Source organism: Egretta garzetta, unplaced genomic scaffold (assembly GCF_000687185.1).
Source record: "Egretta garzetta isolate BGI_Z169 unplaced genomic scaffold, ASM68718v1 scaffold41, whole genome shotgun sequence".
NCBI classification, from domain to species: Eukaryota; Metazoa; Chordata; class Aves; order Pelecaniformes; family Ardeidae; genus Egretta; species Egretta garzetta.
In genome coordinates, this window is record NW_009258755.1 from 4,280,413 (window position 1) to 4,301,981 (window position 21,569).

At 38.3% G+C, this 21,569-nt stretch overlaps 1 protein-coding gene across 9 annotated transcripts in view; it reads right to left on the bottom strand.

Annotated features, from left to right (window-relative positions):
- Positions 1 to 529: 529 nt before the first annotated feature.
- Positions 530 to 21,569, bottom strand: part of AGTPBP1 (ATP/GTP binding protein 1) — a 76,514-nt gene continuing 55,474 nt past the window's right edge. For 5 of the 9 annotated variants that reach the window (XM_035888889.1, XM_035888885.1, XM_035888886.1 and 2 more), the window contains 2 exons: positions 17,606 to 17,766; positions 530 to 1,258 (listed from right to left, as the gene is read on the bottom strand). In XM_035888889.1, the coding sequence (XP_035744782.1) occupies positions 1,081 to 1,258; positions 17,606 to 17,766 (339 nt within the window). In that variant the 3' untranslated portion in view covers positions 530 to 1,080. Of the gene's footprint in view, positions 1,259 to 17,605; positions 17,767 to 19,268; positions 20,551 to 21,569 lie in introns of those variants that run through there. The other 4 variants (XR_004841224.1, XR_004841223.1, XR_004841222.1 and 1 more) reach the window with 4 other exon arrangements.

The window sequence follows — 21,569 nt, forward strand, 5'->3', positions numbered from 1 at the left end:
TAATTATTCTGGCTAGAAGAGCCCTCAGGAAGTTACAGTCCAGTCTCCTTCTCAGAGCAGGGTTAACACTGGATTGAGAGCAGGCAAAAGATGTTCAAACCAAATTGCAGCTTCCCTCTTAAAGCATTTGAATTGGGTGTATAGTTAATGCGCACCCAGTAAAGTGAACTCTTTTTAACTACATGCATATTGAACAAGAAAAACTGAGCAACTGGGTAGCTGAGCATACATACAGTGTACGTATCTAATCACTTCTTGTAGTCACGTACATGTAAAAAAACCCCAAACCTCTTCATATTAAACCATGCCTATTTTATGGGGAAGAGTTTTATACAAGTGTATAGTTCTTCTAAGCACAGGCTGCATTGGTCACTGTGTGAAACTCCTGAACTTTGAACAGACATTATGTATTTTCACCTAATACTGTGGCAAAACCGTATAATCCTCAGGAGCAAGAAACAAGTGCAACAATTCATACATCACTTTTTAATTTTTAATTTCATAATTATTGAATGGTTCCAGAGCAGGCACTACATTAATTCAAACACAGTCAAGTATCAAGTATCTTTTGACCTCTAGGGGTCCCTTCCAACCCAAAACATCCTATGATTCTATGATATTTGAAATAAGGTTGAAAAATAACCTCTTCACCTCAGTATACACACACGCATATACACACACATACACAAATTAATTTAGAAAATCTGTACATATGTATTTTTCAGGAAGCAACTCGAAGAACCGTACCACAAAGAATTGTTTTCTGTACTCTGACACACCACAAATTATAGTCCATTTTTCTGATGATAGGGTTTAAGGACACAAAATGCCATGCGGTGCTATTTAGTAGAAAATGAACCAGTAAATAAATTTACCTATTTGGTGCTAAAAGAAAACACAGAACTCCTTAAATAAAACAAATGCCAATTTATCAGTAATCAGATATATTTATTGTCCTTGAGCTAGGCAGGCCCCAGTTATCTGTGTTTTCTTAAGCATATCCCCTTGGTAGACAAAAGCAAGTATTTGACCATGAAAATCCAGGATACTCAATTTCCTATTACTGGCTGCAAAGATGGTTCAAGAAAGGAGTATCCTTGTTGAATCTGAGTCTGAAAGTCCATCTTCTTGATTAGGTGCCTCACAATCACCCGCATTATCAGCTAATTCAATGTCTTGATCATCATTACTCTCTGCGCTGTAATCAACTTCTTCAAGGAAACGAGGCTCATCTTCATCCAAAACGTATGTAGTGGGGCTATAATGAACAAGAAGTTGCATAAATCATGTTAAAAGTTTTACTTGGAACAATACATTAAGATCATACCCTATCCTGACATACAATAATCCAAAAATTACCTCAGGAAAGGGGCAGCTTACCTGAAACAGCATTGATTTTTTAATTGCATGTGAAACAACTGGGAGCCAAAACCACATTTGCAAGACCCTGAACTAATTAGTCGGTCATACACAACTCATTATCCAAATGTGCCATTGCAAATTAGCTACACATTATAGACCTACACTAATGGCCTGTAAGAACTTCAAATAATCACAGCAGTATTAGAAGTTGTTGCAGAAGGATCGTATTGGGTTTGTGTGCCAAAGTTTTGGTAGCTGGGAGGCTACAGGGCCAGCTTCTGCAAATAGCTGCCAGAAGCTTCCCCCATGTCCAACAGAGCCAATGCCAGATGGCTCCAAGACAGACCAGCTGCTGGCCAAGGCTGAGCCCACCAGCAATGGCGGTAGTGCTTCTGGGATAATGTATTTAAGAAGGGGGAAAAAAACCTACTGCACAACAGCAGCTGAGAGGGGTGAGAATGTCTGAGAGGTGCAGCCCTGCAAACCTCCAGGCCAGTGCAGCAGGAGGGGCAGGAGGTGCTCCAGGCGCCAGAGCAGATTCCCCTGCAGCCCCTGGTGGGGCAGACTGTGTCCTTGCAGCCCAGGGAGGCCCACAGGGGAGCAGGGGTGTGCCCAAAGGAGGCTGTGACCCCATGGGAAGCCTGCACTGGAGCAGGCTCCTGGCAGGGCCTGTGGCCCTGTGGGGAGAGGAGCTCAGGCTGGGGCAGGTTTGCTGGCCAGCCTGGTGACCCCACGGGGTACCCACGCTGGAGCACTCTGCGCCTGAAGGACTGCACTCAGTGGGAGGGATGGACCCACACTGGAGCAGTGCGTGGGGGACTGTCTGCCGTGGGGGGGACCCCAGCCTGGAGCAGGGGCAGAGTGTGAGAAGCCCTCCCCCTGAGGAGGAAGGAGCAGCAGAGACAGCGTGTGATGGACTGACCCCAACCCCTATGCCCCGTCCCCCTGCACTGCTTGGGGGGAGGAGGGAGAAAAAATTGGGAGTAAAGTTGAACCCAGGAAGAAGGGAGGGGTGAGGGGAAGGTGTCTTAAGATTCATTTTTTATTTCTCATTATCCTACTCTGATTTGATTGGTAACAAACTGATTTCCCCAAGTCAAGTCTGTTTTGCTCATGACTGTAACTGGTGAGTTATCTCCCCCTGTCCTTATCTCAATCCACGAGCCTTTTGTTATATTTTCTCTCCTCTGTCCAGGTGAGGAGGGGGAGTGATAGAGTGGCTTTGGTGGGCACTTGGCATTCAGCCAGGGTCAACCCATCACAAGCATACAACTCCATGAAGAAACAGCAGTTCCTTTGAGGTATAAACAAACTAAAAAACAGATGACAGTCTAAAAATTCAATTGGGAAACCTCTGCATTTTATTAAAACATACATTTTACTGAAAAGCATTGTGAGCAACTACATTGTACATATCAGAGATGACAAAACAAGGAGCCACGTTTATGTCTACACCTAAGATTAAGTTCTAGGTGAACCTGCTTTAGCAGGAGGGTTGGACTAGATGATCTCCTGAGGTCCCTTCCAACCCTTGCCATTCCGTGAGTCTATGATTCCCATATGAATCACTTGATTCGTATCAGGTCCTCACACACTTGCACGCAGTTAAAACTTAAATTTTCTATGTTAAACCTTGCAACTCAGAGGCAGTGGATTACAAGGAACTGAGCCGCTGCCCACAGAATGGTCTATGCCCTTAACTAATGGCCTCTAAGAATAAGAGGACGAACACCTTTAGTGTTAACTGGAGAAAAGTTAAAATATACCTTTCTGATCCTCTCATCTCCCTAGGGCAGCGGGGAAAAAAAAAGCATTTTCCAGGCCCAGTTTTACTAACCTCCCTTGGGACATAAGATGCTATCTGCTTAAAAGCACTAAGTATTCCTAAATATTTCATAAGTAATTTTATATTCAGATGAAGTCCTAAGAAGGTTTTGTAATGTATTTTACCTAATAATCAAATCATACAGAACTCACACAAAACAGTGAGAATGTTCTTACTGAGAAAGACCACGGGGTACTTGTAGAAATGTTTGCATATTAATTTTGATTCATTTTGTCTTAAGACACACAACAGCCTATCTTGGCTGTGGCTTTATAATTAAAAGGATTAATCACTGTTTCTTTTTAAAAGTCTTTTAGGAGCTTAAGTGGACCACCTAAAATCTGCAATGCAATCTCTTTTAAATATAAATAAATTTCACAGTATTCTTCCTCTACCTGTAGCCTCAATAGCATGCTGCACTGTAATGTTTTGTGCTGTTGACAGTTAATTCAAATATTGGGAGAAGAACAAATGGAAAGAATTATTACTCCTAGCTTAGAAAAAAAAGGATAGGAGTCCTAAAATAGTAAGAAAATAAATTACCAAAAATTCAATTCAGTCCCGGTCTCTGGATTTATGTTTAAAATTATCTGTATCACGGTTCACTAAAGAAGCTCGTACTCGTTAACCCATGTAAAAAGGAATGCTCCGCAAAACTAAAGACTTTTAAAGATTATTTAAGCTGTGACTAGGGCAACAACCCACTAAGCTGGTTCATGAACTGTGCTTTTAAAAAAAAATTGTTTCCATTTACGAGAGACAAAAAGTGAGGAGAATACTCAGTATCTTTGCTAAGATGCCTCTTTCATTTTACAGGTGGGGATCCCAACGTACCATATACATGCTTTGGATGAAGAACCTGTGGTAGAACCAGCAAAGGAATACAATTTTTCTGGGCTTTCAGATGCTTTCTGCCCTAAGAAGTCACTACCTACCAAAACTTCTTCTACAGAAAAAAAAAACAACAGTTGAGGGGGAAAAAAGTTTAGATGTTTAATTTATTTGAAGAACAAACAAAAGGAACTTCACCAAATGTATCGTGTTCCAACAAGCGCACAGCTTTTTTGCAACTTCTGCTTCTACTCACTTAACACAGATACTGATTTGTTAGCTTTCATATGCAAGGCATCCACACTGCAATTGCAGGATAGACTGTGTAATTCAATTCACAGGAAATGGAGCCATTAACTCTCAATGTTGGCCCAATATTAACCAATAATTCTGAATACTGAAACAGAAAACTACAATGAGCTATGTCAATGACAAGTATTTTATTAACCACTGACAATGGGATGTTAATGCATTACAGTAGGCACTTATAAAACTCATGTTAGTGAGGTATAATATAGGATAGTAAAGCTCTTAAAAAAAATCTATACAGTCTTTTTAGTAAGTGTCATTATTTGGAAATTAAACTCACATACCTGACCCAGTTAAAAAAAAAAGCCACCAACAAAACCTATTTTAAGGAGAAAACAGAACTGGACACAGAAGCAAATGACAGAGTTGACCTCTTCAAAGCGGCTTGTCAGTGCAGACTTATGTCCTGTTTTACATTGTCTTGAAAAACACACAGGTATATGTATTCAATACATATTTTTGTGATATTTGTATAAATTTATTTCTTATTCATGTATGTGTAAGCATGTAGGCATGCCCCTAACTTCTAGAAATTCAGGCACTGTGCACAGTCTTAAAGTCAGTGTCTCTGATGTAACACATTGTAGACATTTACTCTGGCACGTGTACATTCAAAATTCTCACCCAAAACTGAGGGATGCTTTTCACTGACATTTTCCATTTAATAAAATAAAAATCAACATTATAAATTACTTTCTCTATTCAAGAAAGGTACCCTTAGACTAGATGAACAGATCTTATTTTCAAAGCTACATAAACCTTTTAACATAAAAACCGGCTCTGAAATCTGCCTCATAACGATCTTAAGCTTTCTACTACCATCCAGGACAGTGCACCATGACTTCCCAATCATTTATTACTGAAAATAAATATTAGGATTATATTTATTATTTTTTTCACTTTCCCTTTCTTGAGTCTTCATTCCTCACAAAATTTAATCAAAATACTTTCTACATTCAGAGGAAAAACTTGTGTCACATACCATTCATGTACACTTGCTTTCCCATGGCATGTTTTTTCTTCTGATGTAGCAAATGTTAAACCTGGGTATTTAACTTTGCAGCAATCTTTATTCTATCGGTTACCGTGAATCTGCAAAGTGTAATTATTACTCCACTGTTTTACTGAGGCTGGATCACAAGAAATGCAGAAATCAAAAAACCTGAAAAAAATTCTTGCTGTTTAATCAAATTCTTTATTTGCCTCCCTGCTGCTCCCCACCCTTGGTGTATCTTGTGACAATATATTTTTAGCTGCCGTCATGCTGATTCTATGGGTTTTAATTTCCTAACTTTTCCCTTGGGCTGTTTCTAATTAACTTGCTCAATAATCCCTCTTCCTCTACCCCTACACCTCCTGCTTTTCCTTTTAAAAGGAAACCACTATTCTTCTCAGGTTAGCAGCAGCTGTTTATCACACAACTACAGTTCTGTAAGGCAAGAGATGCCATAACCTGTCTATTTTCTCTGAAGTCATGGCAGTTAAAAGAGAATAGAATCATAGAATCATAGAATCATAGAATGTTTTGGGTTGGAAGGGACCACTAGAGGTCATCGAGTCCAACCCCCCTGCAGTCAGCAGGGACACCGCCAACTAGATCAGGTTGCTCAGAGCCCCATCCAACCTGGCCTTGAATGTTTCCAGGGATGGGGCCTCCACTACCTCTCTGGGCAACCTGTTCCAGTGGTTTACCACCCTCATTGTAAAGAATTTTTTCCTTATATCTAGCCTAAACCTACCCCGATTTAGTTTAAAACCATTACCCCTTGTCCTAACGCAGCTGGCCCTACTAAAAAGGTTTTCCCCCTCTTTCCTATAGGCCCCCTTTAGGTACTGAAAGGCCGCAATCAGGTCTCCCCGCAGCCTTCTTTTCTCTAGACTGAACAAGCCCAACTCTCTCAGCCTGTCCTCATAGGAGAGGTGCTCCAGCCCTCGGATCATTTTAGTAGCCCTCTTCTGGACCCGCTCCAACACTTCCATGTCCATGTACGATATGAAAACCTGAAGTTTTGCAGATTTTACTTAAACAACACTTTGTGGGCAAAAGGATAAACTCCTAAATACTTGATTAATACACTGGATACAATACTGTGGTCTTCATGTTTATGACGAACTTTCAAAATATCCCTTTCATTTAAAAAAAAAATATTTTATACATCACCTGCCACTGAATACACTGAATTTAGGAGTGAATACAACTTTCTTCTAAAACTTATTTTAATTATTATTTTTTAATGCCAATACCTTACTATCTTTTTTCTTACCTACATTAATGCTCCAAACCTATTAAAAAATAAACCTGTTCACTAACATGGTATATTTTTTCAAACTAAAATGTTATTTGTCCCTCAAAAGATATACTTGGATTTTTCATTATCCGTATGACTCAATTACAGACAAATTCATCCACAAGCCAGACACAACCATTGCTACTTTCAAGCCCATGGAGATCAGCAGTTTTCTGAGACTACAGGGGAAGTGTATACATTTTAAAACTTTGGAAGAAGAAATTAAGAAATATTCCCTGCCAAACTACGGAGAGTTGCAGCTACTTGGGGAGTTGGGAAAGGAAGGAGAGAAAAATCTGAAGAACTAATGATTCCTCTTAGAACTGCACTGCCAGGGGAAGGAAGATTTTAGAGGAGTAAGAGAGTCAAGAAGTATCACAAAGGAATCGTTTCTCACATTTCTCCTTCTAATTTCCCTTTAGGGTCTATATTCTCCTTCTAGGGATCAGCAAAGCTGCTACAGCAGGCGACATCCCACATGCAGCTACACGTGCTGTCCCCTTCAAGAGCTCTTCACCTACGTGTTTTTCCCATGTAATAAGGATATTTCCTTAAGGGAATGTCCAAGCCTAAAGAGTAGAACAACATGTCCAGCTCTTTTCTAAGCCACATGCCATTTAAGTCTTGGTTTTACTTTTAGAGTTAAAAAATTTTACTCCACAGCTTAATAAAAAGTAATCTCAACGCTTTCTTTGTGCTTTCACCCTGAAATACATTTTGTGAAACTCAAAACTGGATTAAATTAGTTGGATTCAAAAATCATTGACTGTAGCTCACACTAGTATTTGGTTCATACTACCAGGAGTGGAAGAAAAGACTGAAAAATGGAATGAAGAATACAGAACCTGCCCATCACATTTTTTTATTTTTTTTTTTTTTAGATTACTAGTTTCCTTATTTTGCCCTAGAGAAGACAAACAGTACTCTGATACTACTCTCTTCACAGAATTAAAAGCAATCACTTTCACATAGGCGAGGGGAGGGTCTTGGTGCATGGGCACTGCTACCAGGCCCCACCACACCAGTGAAATTCTGGGTGTCATCTTTGATAGCTTTTTCTTCCAACCTTCCAAAAGGGCCAGACAGGACAAAAGTTGCAGCATAAGATGACTTCTTTTTAACTAAGTTGTACTCTTAAGGTATTGGGAAGAAACGCTGAGAAAAGCTCAAATGCTGCAGGAGAGTGGAAAGGAAAAAACCTTGCCTCCCTGGTGAAGATTAGAAGTATGCAAACGTCCATGCAAAGTTTAAGAGTTATTAAGGGGGAGGGAAATAAAGTAGGACAAACCCAGTTTCGTTCTGGCAGCCTAGAGAAACACTTCACAAGATCTTGGACACATTCTCACTGCATGTACCCCTCACTCCTTGCCTCACCGGTCTGATGCCTTTTCTCAAGCATAAGACTAAGTGCCGGAAATGGATTTTGCAGGAGGGTTTTTTTTTCTTTCCCACAGCTCCTTTTGGCAGTCTAGTTTTTCTACCATTTTCTAGACATGCTGGGTCCCAAAAGCTCAGTCTGCTTCTCTGCTATAATTAAATCAAATCAACAAACAAAATACACCATGTTCTAGAACACACCAATGATGAGCCTCAAAACAATCAATTTCCAAAAAGAGGTCAAGTTATTGCGCAAAAGATAATTCCAGTAAGTCCTAACAGGACTGCAGCCATGTGTTTTTGTTTCACTGCATACAGACCCTATGAAACCTGTCAGCATAAAAATTATAATTCTTACTACAAGATCAGTATTACATTTAGTCTAATCTTTTCCATTTGGAACTGGGGGGAAAACATTGGCAGAGGGGTTTCAAATAATTAAAGAAAAATGAAGTGTTTAATTCATCACTTAAAATGTTAAAGCACACTGCCAGAGGGAAATAAATCTACTTATTGCTTTATTTTTCTTAAGTCAAATATGTTTCAGACATGGTTCAAAATGAACTCATGGAAACTGAGCCTATGTGTAATGAAATACTGGACGTATATTTTAAAATATTAACATTTACTTGGTCGTTTTAAGTACAAGTAAAACCAAAAAGAACTTAACAAACCCTCAAAATAATTTGCAAAAAATAAAAGCAGGGCTTCCATGTGTTTAGACTTGAATGTTTAAACTTGCCTGCTTATCCTCTGAAACATTAAAATTGTGGTTTTGTAAAAAGTAGCACCAGTAACATGCAAAATATAGAAGAAGTAACTAAAATCTTACTCATTGCTGTACCCTAACATTACAGAAACACTGCAGCTGTGTAAAAACTGCTCTCTTTTATACTTTTTACTCATAAATTTTTTACCTGGATTTTCTGTAGGTAGCTTCTCATTCATCTCTTAACGGTAAGTAATGAGCCATGAATCACTTAAGTAACAAGGAAAGTATAAGCAGTACTTTTATTATAACAGATTAGTGGGAATGGAAATCTGGGTATATAAAGCAAGGAATTGTGTGACTATCTTCTGACCCACGACTGCCTCTGAAGAGGAGCAGAAATTAGCTTTACAAATTTTATTCAGTCGAGGCATTTTGATATTTTCAGCACTCAAGTGAATAGATACCTAATAAACAGTTATCTCAGCTGATAGATAATTTTAGTATCTTGTCTAGAACTGTACAGAAACACTAAAACTTCAGCACTTTGGATACAAGGATTGAATCAAAGGACAAACGTGCTTCACAGATTTGGCATACAGGTTTCAAGAAGTGTCAATAAAAATCTGATTTTTAAAGCACTAAGAAATAGGGGGAAAAAACCAAAAGAAACAAAAGAAAATCTATTTCCTGTTAATTACAAAGAAAGCAATTTCTGCTGTACGGAAAAGTAGCCAGATCCTTAGAGGGGGTGCAAGTTAAGGGGTGGGAGCGGGAAGAAAACCCTACCAGCAAACATTTCCTCCAAACAGCAGTGAGGTCTCGTATAGCCAGGGAGCCCCTGTGCTTCAGCTGTAAGAGTTCCTAGAAATACCAGCCATGGGCTTCTCTACATTTCATTATCATTGGATTGGGAAATGGGAAAAGGAGAACTCAGGAGTTTGCTGAGCCTTAGAGGTGTCACTGGGAACAGGTACTCATCGTATCTATGGAGATAGCTGTAGCGTTCTAGCATAATGTTCTGGAGTACCTCTCCCACCCTCAAGATGACAAGAAAAATCATGATCATAGAATCTGAACGAACTGCAATATCCTGAGGCAGTGTCCTGCCTCTTTTTTCACTGTACAAGGGAAATACAGCATAGCCTTGAAAACTTGTTCAGTGATCATACAAAAATACTGCTTAAATAGAACCTACCCCTATCCGCACCCCACCCCCCAAAAAACCCAAACCAAACAAACTATGAAAGACTAGGGGAAATTCCATGCTGAAGCACACCTTTTATTAAAATCTGAATATACATCATACCTTTTTTTTGAGGAGGAAGAGGAGGAAAGGTTTCATTGATACCCATTTACTATGCCCTCATCCAGTACTTCCTGAGACAGTACAAAGCGGATTTCAACAGAATTCATTAAAAAAGACTATTATATGGAGCAACATGGCATCTCCATTATCCCATAGAAGAGCTGACTTTTAACTACAACCTGTTTTACAGTATGTATTTCAGTCCTGAGTATAACCCAGTCCCTAAAAACAAGTAACATGAGACTTCCCTCTTGAGTATCATCATCGATGAACAGTACAGTTTTTTTAACTTTCTGCTGAGACACGGCAGTGAGTGCTAACAAAAGATGGGAAAATTGGACCCCAAGGATATCTGGCCCAATTATCATATGGGCATATTTGTTGGGGAGCAGAATAAAAATTGCTCTGCTCTAGACAGACTTTTCCAAGTAACTGAGGCAAGAAGTTTGATGGCACAAGTTATATGGCTGAACTCAGCTTCTGAGCCTCCGGAAACAAAAACAGTATCATCTCTTAATTGCACCTATGGCAGTATTAATCACTTTAGCAAAGAATGAAAGAAGATAATGTGCAAACATAAATGCTTATAAGGTACTTTTATTGCTAATAGTGGAGGTACTGTGAACAAAATTATAATTTCTTTCTTATGCAAAAATGATGGACGTGCTTGGCTTCTATGGAACACAGCATATCGAAACAAAAAGGAGACAACCCAGTTATCCAGACAGCAAATTACTATTATCATGCACAGAGACAGGTCATTCCTGCCTCAGAAGGATACTAGAATTAAAAATAAAAAATAATAAAAAAAAAAAAATCCAGTCATATTTTTCTAGATTTACTAGAGGAACATTTTGCCAGGCTAGGTATTATGTACTTAAATATTTTTCAATGTTTCTAAATAAGAGTTGATTGCTTAGGTAAATTTGGTTAAACAAAATGTTTGATGATGCATCAGCAGGCACAGACAAATCCGTAGCTGCACATAAGGCTGCTGAGGTTATACATAAAGTTTAAGAAAATTCACACTTGAAAAAAAGGGACAGTGTGGTTTTCGGTCAATATTCCAGTAGTGACACAGACAGCAGTACTTTTCTCTGAAAAACATCCCCTGTTAAGTTTCTGATTTCACTCCCACTTTTTAAATAAAAAGCATTCCACTGAATTAAGTCTCTGTATAAATAACTACAACTATTGAATAACTTTTAAGATTAGGCCAGAACATATAGAGAGTCAGGTATAAATACATAACATATTTCAGTCTTAATGTCACATTTTAAAGATAAGTTGTTGGAATTTACACATGTAATTTTTCCATCACAGATTCTCACACAGATATACAGTATTGCTAAATGAGCACTGACAGCAAGGCACCTATTTTCTCACCTCATGCTACATATTCTTCTACTGTAGTGTTATTAAGGTAATACATTTACATTTAATAAATTTAAGAAGCAAAGCCACCAAACATTAGAAAAATCTAAACAGTTAACAGATCTTTCCAATTAAGTTCAATACTTCTTATGTTGATGTTCCTTATCTGATAAAAATTGTAATTCTAACATGCACAGAGTCTGATTTTTTTCCCCACTATCTTAATTTCTTTAGTGCGGACTGTATCTGTGTAATACCCAAAGGTCAGGATTAGGGAAAAATATTTTTTTTAATTATTTTTTCTATATACAAATTCAGTTCAAAACTTTGAATGAAGTTATTCAATGATCTCTCTCCAACTTAAAATATTGTCTTGCCAATTAGTTTTGTGATTTTCATGTCCTGGTCTTTTGGGATGGAGGCTAATCTTCCTGGCTTTTTTAAGTTCCCAAGTACCAGTTACCTTCCTCACACAACATGATTATGAACATTTCCATGTACAGTCTCAATAATATTAACCCTATTATGAGCCTCATGTTATTCTTCATCTATGTTCACACATGCCAAGCCAACTACATTGCATTTTTGCAGTAGCAAGTCTCATATTAGTGCTTTCAGAAAATCCAGCATAAAACAGTCCCCACACCCCTCACTCCCACTAACAAAATAGAAATCAAGTCAGAGGCAGTTTTCCCCCTTGTGCCCAGCATGGTCATTCTTTACATGCAATTAATTTTGCTACATAATAATTTTCCTAGAGCTAGCTGGAATATTTTAGTTGGAGAAGGAAGTTCAGACTATGCATGTCTATTCAGATCCCTCTCTCCAGGATTTGCTTTATTTCATAGCATCAAAACAACTCACCTTCCCGTTTGTTCCTTTTCTCATCTAGCATTACTCAAGTTTGCTATCAAACAGAAAGCAGTAACCGCCTTTCACTCACTGGAGGCACTTTCATCCCCATCATAAACAATGTGCTTTAAAAGTACAAAATGGAAGAACCGGTAAATCCAAAGGATTATGTTTATGCTTGTACATACTTTAAAAGAAGCTGGTCAACTTGTGTACAGACTAACTATGGAAATCCTATTCCAGAATCAGGACCATAACCATTACCTGTACTGTAAAGTTGAGTTTCACTGAAACAAGAAAATCTCAGTAAACAACTGTGCTGATCTATTTAAAGTTTCAGAAATATTAGAAAGTAATCCTCCTCTTAGTTTAATGTAACATCTAGCACCAACATTTAATCCAGACAACTTCTTTACCACAATTGCATCTAATTGTCTGCCATTTGCATATCAGTTAAAACCTTAACCAGAGTGGTAAAGCATAAATCAATTGCTTCTCCCCCTACTATCCTGAAAAGAAGGCCAAGAACTATCGTTAACTGAAGGAAGTGAATAAAAAAGTATCTGTAAAACTGGATTTTTTGTGTATGTGTTCATGCAAAGCGGTATATTAGAAGGGTTGCTGGCACATGACTCCTCACCCTTTTTTATCCCATCCTGATATTAAAATGTTTCTGATGTGTCCTTAGCTCTCCGGCAGTTGCTATGGGGAGAGACTCACATATGACGATCCTCAATTCAACAGGTGCTGTTTTAAGGCCACTCCATCATGAGTAACGTTAACAAACCGAGAAATCCAGCACATGCTTTTTTTCCAAAGCACAACCACTAACTAGCTGTGAACTGGGATGCTAACGTTCTCCAGAGGGACAATATAAAAATACAGATTCTCTATCTGAGGCAGTTATCAATATAAAGTTATGTGGAAATCTGGGGCTGTTTTTCAATACCACCCGGATAATTAATTACTCACAACCACATCTTGATTCAAAATGCCATAAGTGAGGTTTCAAAGACAGACATTTATACTGAAGTTTAAATAAAATTGACAATGACATAACACATATGGGAAAAATATTATAATTTCATTAACATATAACAGTAGCTGCAAATGAAAAAAAAAGTAAAACATTTAAAAACTGGGAAGTATGATAAATAAGTGTAACATGTCAGTATTAAATTTTGAAGTTCAACATGCTACCCCAATACTCACAAGGAACTCAAAAAACAAACACATGCCCTTGCTGATAAGACTATCATTTAGAGGCCATCCACAACAGCTGTCAAATGAAACTGCCTTACAGCCAGCCTGTATTTATGGAATAATTTGTATTTACAAAGTTATTGAAGTGTGTATGGCAGGTATGTCATAAGATCAGGAGCTTGGCTGTGAAAGTTCTGAAGGAGAAAAACGCAACTAGATTGGGATTTTAGAACCTTGTATTCTAATTACCTAAATTAGCAGTCCAATTTGAAGCTGTTCACACCACCAGTACCCAGCGTCTTTTGGGGACAGACTTAAAGACACTTCCCCCTTCTCACAGAACCACAAAATGGCTGAGGTTGGAAGACACGTCTGGAGGTCATATTGTCCAACACAGCTGCTCAAGCGGAGCCACCTACAGCAGGTTGCAGAGAACCACGTCCAGACAGCTTCTGAATATCTCCAGGGTTAAAGACTCCATGTCCTCCATGGGAAACTTGTTCCAGTGTTTGAGCACCCTCACAACAAATATGTATGTAACCATCATATACATAATGCTTAAATGGAATTTCCTCTATAGTTTGCACTCATTGCCTCTTTTCTTGTCACCAAACACCACTGGGAAGAGGCTGGCTCTATCTTCTTTACAACCTCCCTTCAGGTATTTGTATACCTTAGTAAGACACCCCCTGAGACTTCTCTTCTCCAGACTAACAGAGACTCTACAACTTCCCCAGATGACTATTCCAGAACTTCATTTTTGCTTGCCATATAGAATTTTTACCTAAAGTCTAGACTGACTTTTCCTGTAATTTAAGGCCATTACTCCTGGTCCTGTCTGCCCTAGAGCAAACAGACACTTTGCATCTGTCTTCTTGTATTTGAAGGCAGATGTCATGTTCTTTCCTTCTTCTCCATCTCCTAGTTTTCCTTTTCATTTTGCTAAAGGCCTTCTGAGGAAAACTGTAATCAAAGCAATTAAGTTTATTTGCTGTAGTAAGACTTCCCGTATCATGAAGATGGAATTCCATCTAGCAATTTCTCTCAAGAGCTTTACAGTCTAAAACATTGCACCTTGCTCCCCAGCTTTATGTCAAGGAATGTATCTATCTAAGGTGCACTATGGAACTTTTTTCAAGCATCCACGCACTTCCTTAGTAGTTAACATTTTTAACTTCTCAAGTTTTCACCTCTTTTGTCAACACTTACATCTCATCCCAAAGAACAACAGAAATGTCTATCAGACAGTAAGCTCCTCATATATTTAAGAAGAATCCTAAACAGATTACCTTCAGACGATACATATCCAGAATCCCTGGCACCACATATAAAACAATACATAAACAATTCAATTCTTTCTCCTTAGGCTGATCCCTGTCTATAAAACGAACCCCACTGAACCTGTGTTTTCCTAATCCAAAAGCATAGGTCAAGAGAGCTGCTTTCCATAGTTACCAGATGATCAGCTATTTCAGCCCTCAACATAACAGCAGTGGAAGCAGATTTTCTGGGCTAATCTCCCTGTAGTATTGCTCATTGAACTACTATGTTACACAAATGGACAAGCAAGAGACTTTTTAGAGCAAAGCAGATAATCACATTAATTCACTCTAATGGCCAACTATTCAACCATGGCAAGGAATAAAAGCAAAAGAGCTCAGGACCATTCACAGTTTAGCTCTCCCCACCCCCCCTTTTTTTTAAACACACTATAGAAATACTGGAATATGGTTTTACACTTGCAAAACCAAGGACAGTGATATTTTATTTATTCTTTCAAATCCTATCTTACAAGGCTGACAGTAATTCATACAGTAGCAAATGAAATTTTAGAGTGATGCACTGAATGCTACAAATGCTGAAATGGTGCTCTCTGCTGCTACCATTGTTTTGGTATCAATGTTACATTAGTACAGTAAACAACACCAAGGCATTCTTAGGGATGTGCTGGTTTTGGCTGGGATAAAGATAATTTTCTTCACAGTAGCTGTATGGGGCTATGTTTTGGATTTGTACTGGAAACGGGGTTGACAACATGGGGATGTTTTAATTACTGCTGAGCCAGGCTTACATAGAGCCTTTTCTGCACCTCACTCCTACCAGTGAGGAGGCTGGGGAGAGACAAGAAGCTGGGAGGGGAAACGGCTGCAACAGCTTACCCCAACTGACCAGAGGGCTATTCCATACCATATGATGTCATGCTCAGCATATAAAGCTGGGGGAAGAAGAAGGAATGGGGGAACATTCGGAGTGATGGCATTTGTCTTCCCAAGTCAGCATTATGCGTGATGGAGCCCTGCTTTCCTGGAGGTGGCTGAGCACCTCCCTGCCCATGGAAAGTGGTGAATGAATTCCTTGCTTTGCTTTGCTTGCATGTGCAGCTTTTGCTTTACCTATGAAACTGTCTTTACCTCAACCCATCAGTTTTCTCACTTTTACCCTTCTGATTCTCTTCCCATCTGACCAGGGGGAAGCAAGCGAGTGGCTGCGTGGTGCTTAGTTGCCAGCTGGAGTTAGACCATGACAAGGTATTAAAATGCTGTGTTTTGCCTGCACCAGAGACACCGTGCTTGTGCTGTTGCAACAGCTGTAGCTGACTTCCTGCTTCTTTCAGCATCTGCCGTATGACACTTTCCCAGTGAGCCTACCTACACTTCAGTGAGGCTTACGCACTGGTGGGGATGTGTTACTCCATAGCCTTTTTCTGATCCTATCTCTTCCAGGAATCACTGACTCAGCCTTACCCAAGCACAAAACTTGATCTGACAGTAAAAATCTGACCATTACAAGCATGCTAATGCTGTCCTAGTGACCAAACGATACTGGGGGATCCAGCCATCACTGAAGTGGATAGATATCTACACATCACAGCTACTCTTCACACACTTCTAACCACTTCATTGAGACTCTCTCCTGTTGTTACTCCTGTTGCCCTTATCAACGTTTAGCTTATACCTCACTTTTCATTACTATCTGTAAAAGCTAAGCATGAACACAAGCTCCAGTCTTTATCAGTATTCCACATTCTGATAACACTTGGTGTTTAAATGATGGAACTAAACCTTATCTCCCCCTTCCACATGGTACCACAGATGCCCTCCCATATCTCTGCTTGTTTTGCATGGTCTACAGGCAAATTGCTCATTAGTCTAGGATCTAATGAAGTCTTAGTTTCAAGCACCTCCTTGTTTCAGTTGCATAAAACCAGTAACAAATTTTGTTTTTTCCCCAAATTTCCACAGTATCACTTTAGCTAAGTTGGAGTTACAGCCAAGGCCACTATAAAAACATTTTCTAAGTATGCCAAGCAGTAACATATTACAGTGTATGCATCTTACTCTTTTCTAATTTAATGCTTTTCTGAACTCTGGAAACTCTGCTTTATTTAATCTCTTAACCAGATTTTCAGAAACAGATGCTTGTACATTTGAAATCACTTATTTGCTGTGTATCCCCAATTACCATGTAAATGTGGATACTTCAGTGATGAATTACATGAATGGGAATATGCAATAGTATGCATACTTTTGCAAGCTTATTTAGAGCTTTAAGAATCGGCAACTTAATTGATTCATAGAATGTTTTGGGTTGGAAGAGACCTTTAGAGGTCTAGCTAGCTAGCTCAGCTAGCTACTGAGCAAATACATTTCTTTTGTGACCCAAACCTTATTTCGTATGTTTTAATTAATTCTTTAAGCATTGTTATGTATCTCTATCAGAAGGGAAAAAATTAAAAAAGGAGTTTGGAAGAGAAACTTACATTTCTTACAGTGCTTTAACTCACATTCTTTAAGCCTGTCTAAATATATTTTTAATACTGTAGCCAGTAATTGAAAAAAAAAAGCTCTCAAAGAGACCTAAGATTTACTGAGTTTTACGGCATAGAATAATTCCCCAATGACATGAAAATTGTGTGTTTATCCCAGCAACAAATGTGAGACATAATCTAACTCTGTATTAATTTTCGTCTTTAAATTCTTTAAGCAATTGAATTAATACAATAGGTTTCCAATATATTCAGATATTGTTACACTAACAGGTCACAACACATCAACATTATTTTTCGTGAGTGGAAGAACATTTCTGAGAGAATCTTTATCTCACTTGAGAAACTGACTTTTTTCCTGGGGGGGGAAAAAAAAGGAAATATAATAAATGTGTACTACCTTGTCACTTTACAGCTTGCCTCAATCAGTTCATTTTCAATATCCAACAGATTAGAAGGCAGGTTGTATTCCAAAGGTGAGGCCATTCTTTTCAAACGCAGTAAGCCAACACAGAACTTTGCTCCCATCTCCTCCAGTTCTCTTGTCCCTATCTGCAATCCCTAATTCAAAAATAAGATTTAAAAATACAAAATAGGTACATGCAGATGGACCCACACATACTGCAGAATTACTATTTAAAATACATTTCACTATTTTATTTAATACACTCTTTTGCTTTAAAGACAGAACAAGTAAGAACAGTAGAGTAAACACTTAGCAAGAGTATCAGAGAAAACTCAGAATAACTACACGATTCCTCTAAGGCTGAACAGACATTTCTGGACACATCCACATTTCTCTCATGCTTCCTAGTCTACACTTCTAGCACATCAATATTAACAGGGCTTTACCCAGTTGCATTGGACCAGAGACAGAGATCATATCCAAGTTTATAAGTATAAATTATTTTAAAAACCTGGGGCAAAGTATTTATAAAAAGGAATTTCAAATAGTAAGATTTCAAATACAAGATTCTTCAACAGAAGCTCCATCAGAATGAAAAAAATGTGCATTTATATAGTAGCTGTGATCAAATTCATTGCTATGTTCTGACACATAAATAAGACTATTTAAGGCAACAAAATTACCCCTTGACACAAACATCTCTTCCCTTCCTGTAAATTAGAGGCTACATGTGTTAATTCTGAAAGCACATATGCACATATTCAGTAACAAAAAACAAGAAAGAAACTATGAAAAGCCATACCTGTTTTCTAACTCAAATGATGTACAAGGCATTTTCGTCTGCAAAGAGTATTTAGGAGGTAGAACTTACATAACATTCTCCAAGTTTACACATGTGATAAAGCCTCCCATCAGATAACTTTACACTTTTAACTTAGCCAGCTATGCAGCGTGCAGGGACAGAACCTCTGATCTCAACTACTTTATGAACAGAGAATGATATTCCAGAGTGACCTTCAACAATTAGGGAATTGGCTAGTACTGACTGTATATATACTACAAAATTCAATGTCACAACGCAACTCAATCTCCCCCTTTGCAACTTCTGCATCTCAGGAGAATTTAAAAGGAATTCAGTTTGGATCTTCTAAGACTCTTAAGGTAAAGGGTAGTTAAAAAGCAGCTTTGACAAAACAAGCAGGGAAGCAGAAGAACCAGGAATTGGTGGTAAGCTAAGTCATCAAGTAGGAAAATACATAAGCAAGAAGTATGGCGTAGGAATTTTTTTACTAAAAGCTAAAAACCACACACACAAGCTTTGTATATGTTGCCACACTGACGTATTTTAAAATGCAAGGTTTAAAAGGACGTGTGATGTTGCTCCAGAAATGCAACGGTACAGTCCGCACATTCTTCATGTACTTCTGTTTTAAACATATGCACACATAATAAATGAAAGTTTGATTTTATTTTTCTTGTGAGTTCTTTTTTTTCCTTGGTAGTCTTCATAAACAAGGTGGTTTTTAGTAACGAGAAAGCTAAAGCTATAGTCACTATTTTAAACAGTGCCATCCTCCAGCCAAATGGTACAGAAACCTGTTAGCAGTGAACAAAAGTTGGGTATTTGAGTATTATTGTTAATAGTAATACTACTTACCTCTTTCATAATGCTTTTGTGCTGTAGGTTTCAAAGCACTTTATTAATAAAGGAAGAATTATCCTCACTTTACTGATGGAGAAATGGAGGCAGAGAGGGTTGAAGCCATTTGCACAGTGTCTCACAGCATGTCACTGACCCCGCTGGGAACAGAAATCAGTTCTCCTCACTCCCAGTGCAGTACCTTATCCACAGAGGCCAATTTTTTGTTTTTGTTTTGTATTTGTTTGCACATCAGTAACATTCGAAGACCCCAATCATAGCTGGGGCTCCACTACGCTAATCACAGGAAGACACAGTCCCTGCCCCAAAGAGATTAAAATAACATTAAGGACAAGAGGCAACAAGTATGCAGAAGAGGAGGAGAAGGGTAACAGTAATCTCACTGTTACATAGATTACTAATGCGCACAACTTGATGGTTCAGAAACTGTTCCAATCATTGTCTATATCTGTTGCTGAAGAAGTTATCGTTAGTTGGCAGATTCCTTACAGACAGTATAATAGGAGTTGCTCTAAGTCAAAAAAGGCGAAGAGTACAGTATGAAAGAAAGTGCAGACAATTGTTAGAAAAATAAATTAGCATGTGCACGCTCTGTGGCTATTTTCAGCACAGCAGAAAGAGGATATAACTAAAAAGACACCTAAATGGATCAGATTGCAGGTGGATAACTGTGAAACACCTGGATGATGAAGTTTGAACTTGCTGTACTGAAGTGTCCACATACTTGCGGTAAAAGCCCGTGCCAAAGTCTAGATTTGCTTCTGTCATTTCTTTAAATCATAATGGAGAATGCAATACCACACAGCTGCCAAATACCAAATTTCTTAATCCATTGTTTTTCTTCCATTGGCCAAATCTCTTAAATTCCATGAAACAGGAGACCCAAAGTCTGTTTCAGGAAATAATAATAAACAATTGCCCTAACTACGGGAATGCAGGTGAAGTTCATTTTCACTGAAGCCTTGATTACGCTCCTCTTCTTGATCTTCTAGACACCTTCAGCTGTGGTTCTAGTACCTTTAACTGTGGCCTATTAAAGTTCCTTAAGTGTTACAAGCATTGCTTTTAAGCACAAGCCACCTGGAAGTAGCTTTTTTTTTTTAAAAAAAAAAAAAAAAAGAAACATGCCTCAAATTTTATTCCTTTTTCTTTACATTTTATACAACTGTCTTCCTTCTACACAGTAGCATTTTAGATGGTTGGTTGAAGTCTTCCTTACTAAGCACATCATGAAAATACCTTCACATGAATAGAGTGTCTTGGTCATGAACTCTTCTACCTGAAAGCAAAGATGAAAAACTAAGGCACAACAGACTGCAACCTCAAGTTGAGAAGAATATTCCTGTAAAATGTACTTAATAAATTGAAAACAGCCATACTAAGATTTGGAGAAGTCAGCTGCACTGTAAAACATCATCTTGTTCTTCTGCTTTTTTATTCAGCAGAGGCTACAAAGATGCAAACATTTTTGAGAACACAAAAATGACCATGGTAACTGACAAAGTTTGTTAACTGAATCCTTATTTCATAAAGTCTTCTCTTTATGTGCATCATAAAGATTAATTTTCAATTAACTTAAAAATTAACCAATGCTCCCAAACTTATTAATCTCCCATCAGGCAAGGGATTGCTTTCAGTTTTCAGGTGATTTGAATTATTGACAAAATTGTTCTTTTGTCTGGCATCTTCATTATCCTCCATAGTAGGTCCTGGAACATCTCTTCACCTGAGCGTTTGCTTTTCAGTATTATGAACCGCAGATGACTGAGCAGTAGTTGCAGCACTAATTCTCAATGCACAAAGACCCCACGGAAGCAGTTAAAACAAGGTTACTTCTAGAGATGACTCTGTCACCAGGGATCCCAAATTCAGGTAAGAATTGCTAACTTCAGTTCAACAGCCTCCTAGATGGAAGTAGTCTAGTATCACCATTGTCTGAGTAAAATAAAAAAGAATAGAAAGATGATGTTCTGATATTATCCAGCTTTGGGAAGGACTCAGCGTTTCTCCCACAAAGAACAGAACTGTTGAGTAATCCTTTTTGTGCTTTGAAGAAAATTCAGACGGTGCCAAACCTGAAGACAATTAGAAAAGTGCTTTAAACCTTTACACTATACATAGTCCCTCACATCTGAACTGTCATGTCCTTTGGGGTGGGAAGTAGGAGAGGACAGAATTTCTATAGTTCAATTCCTCTCTGTGTTTTGAAATAACATATTATTAAATATGTCACCTAACCTATACAACAAGTTTATTCACAGAGTTGCTGGCCTCACTCCCTCCACAACAACAAAAGAC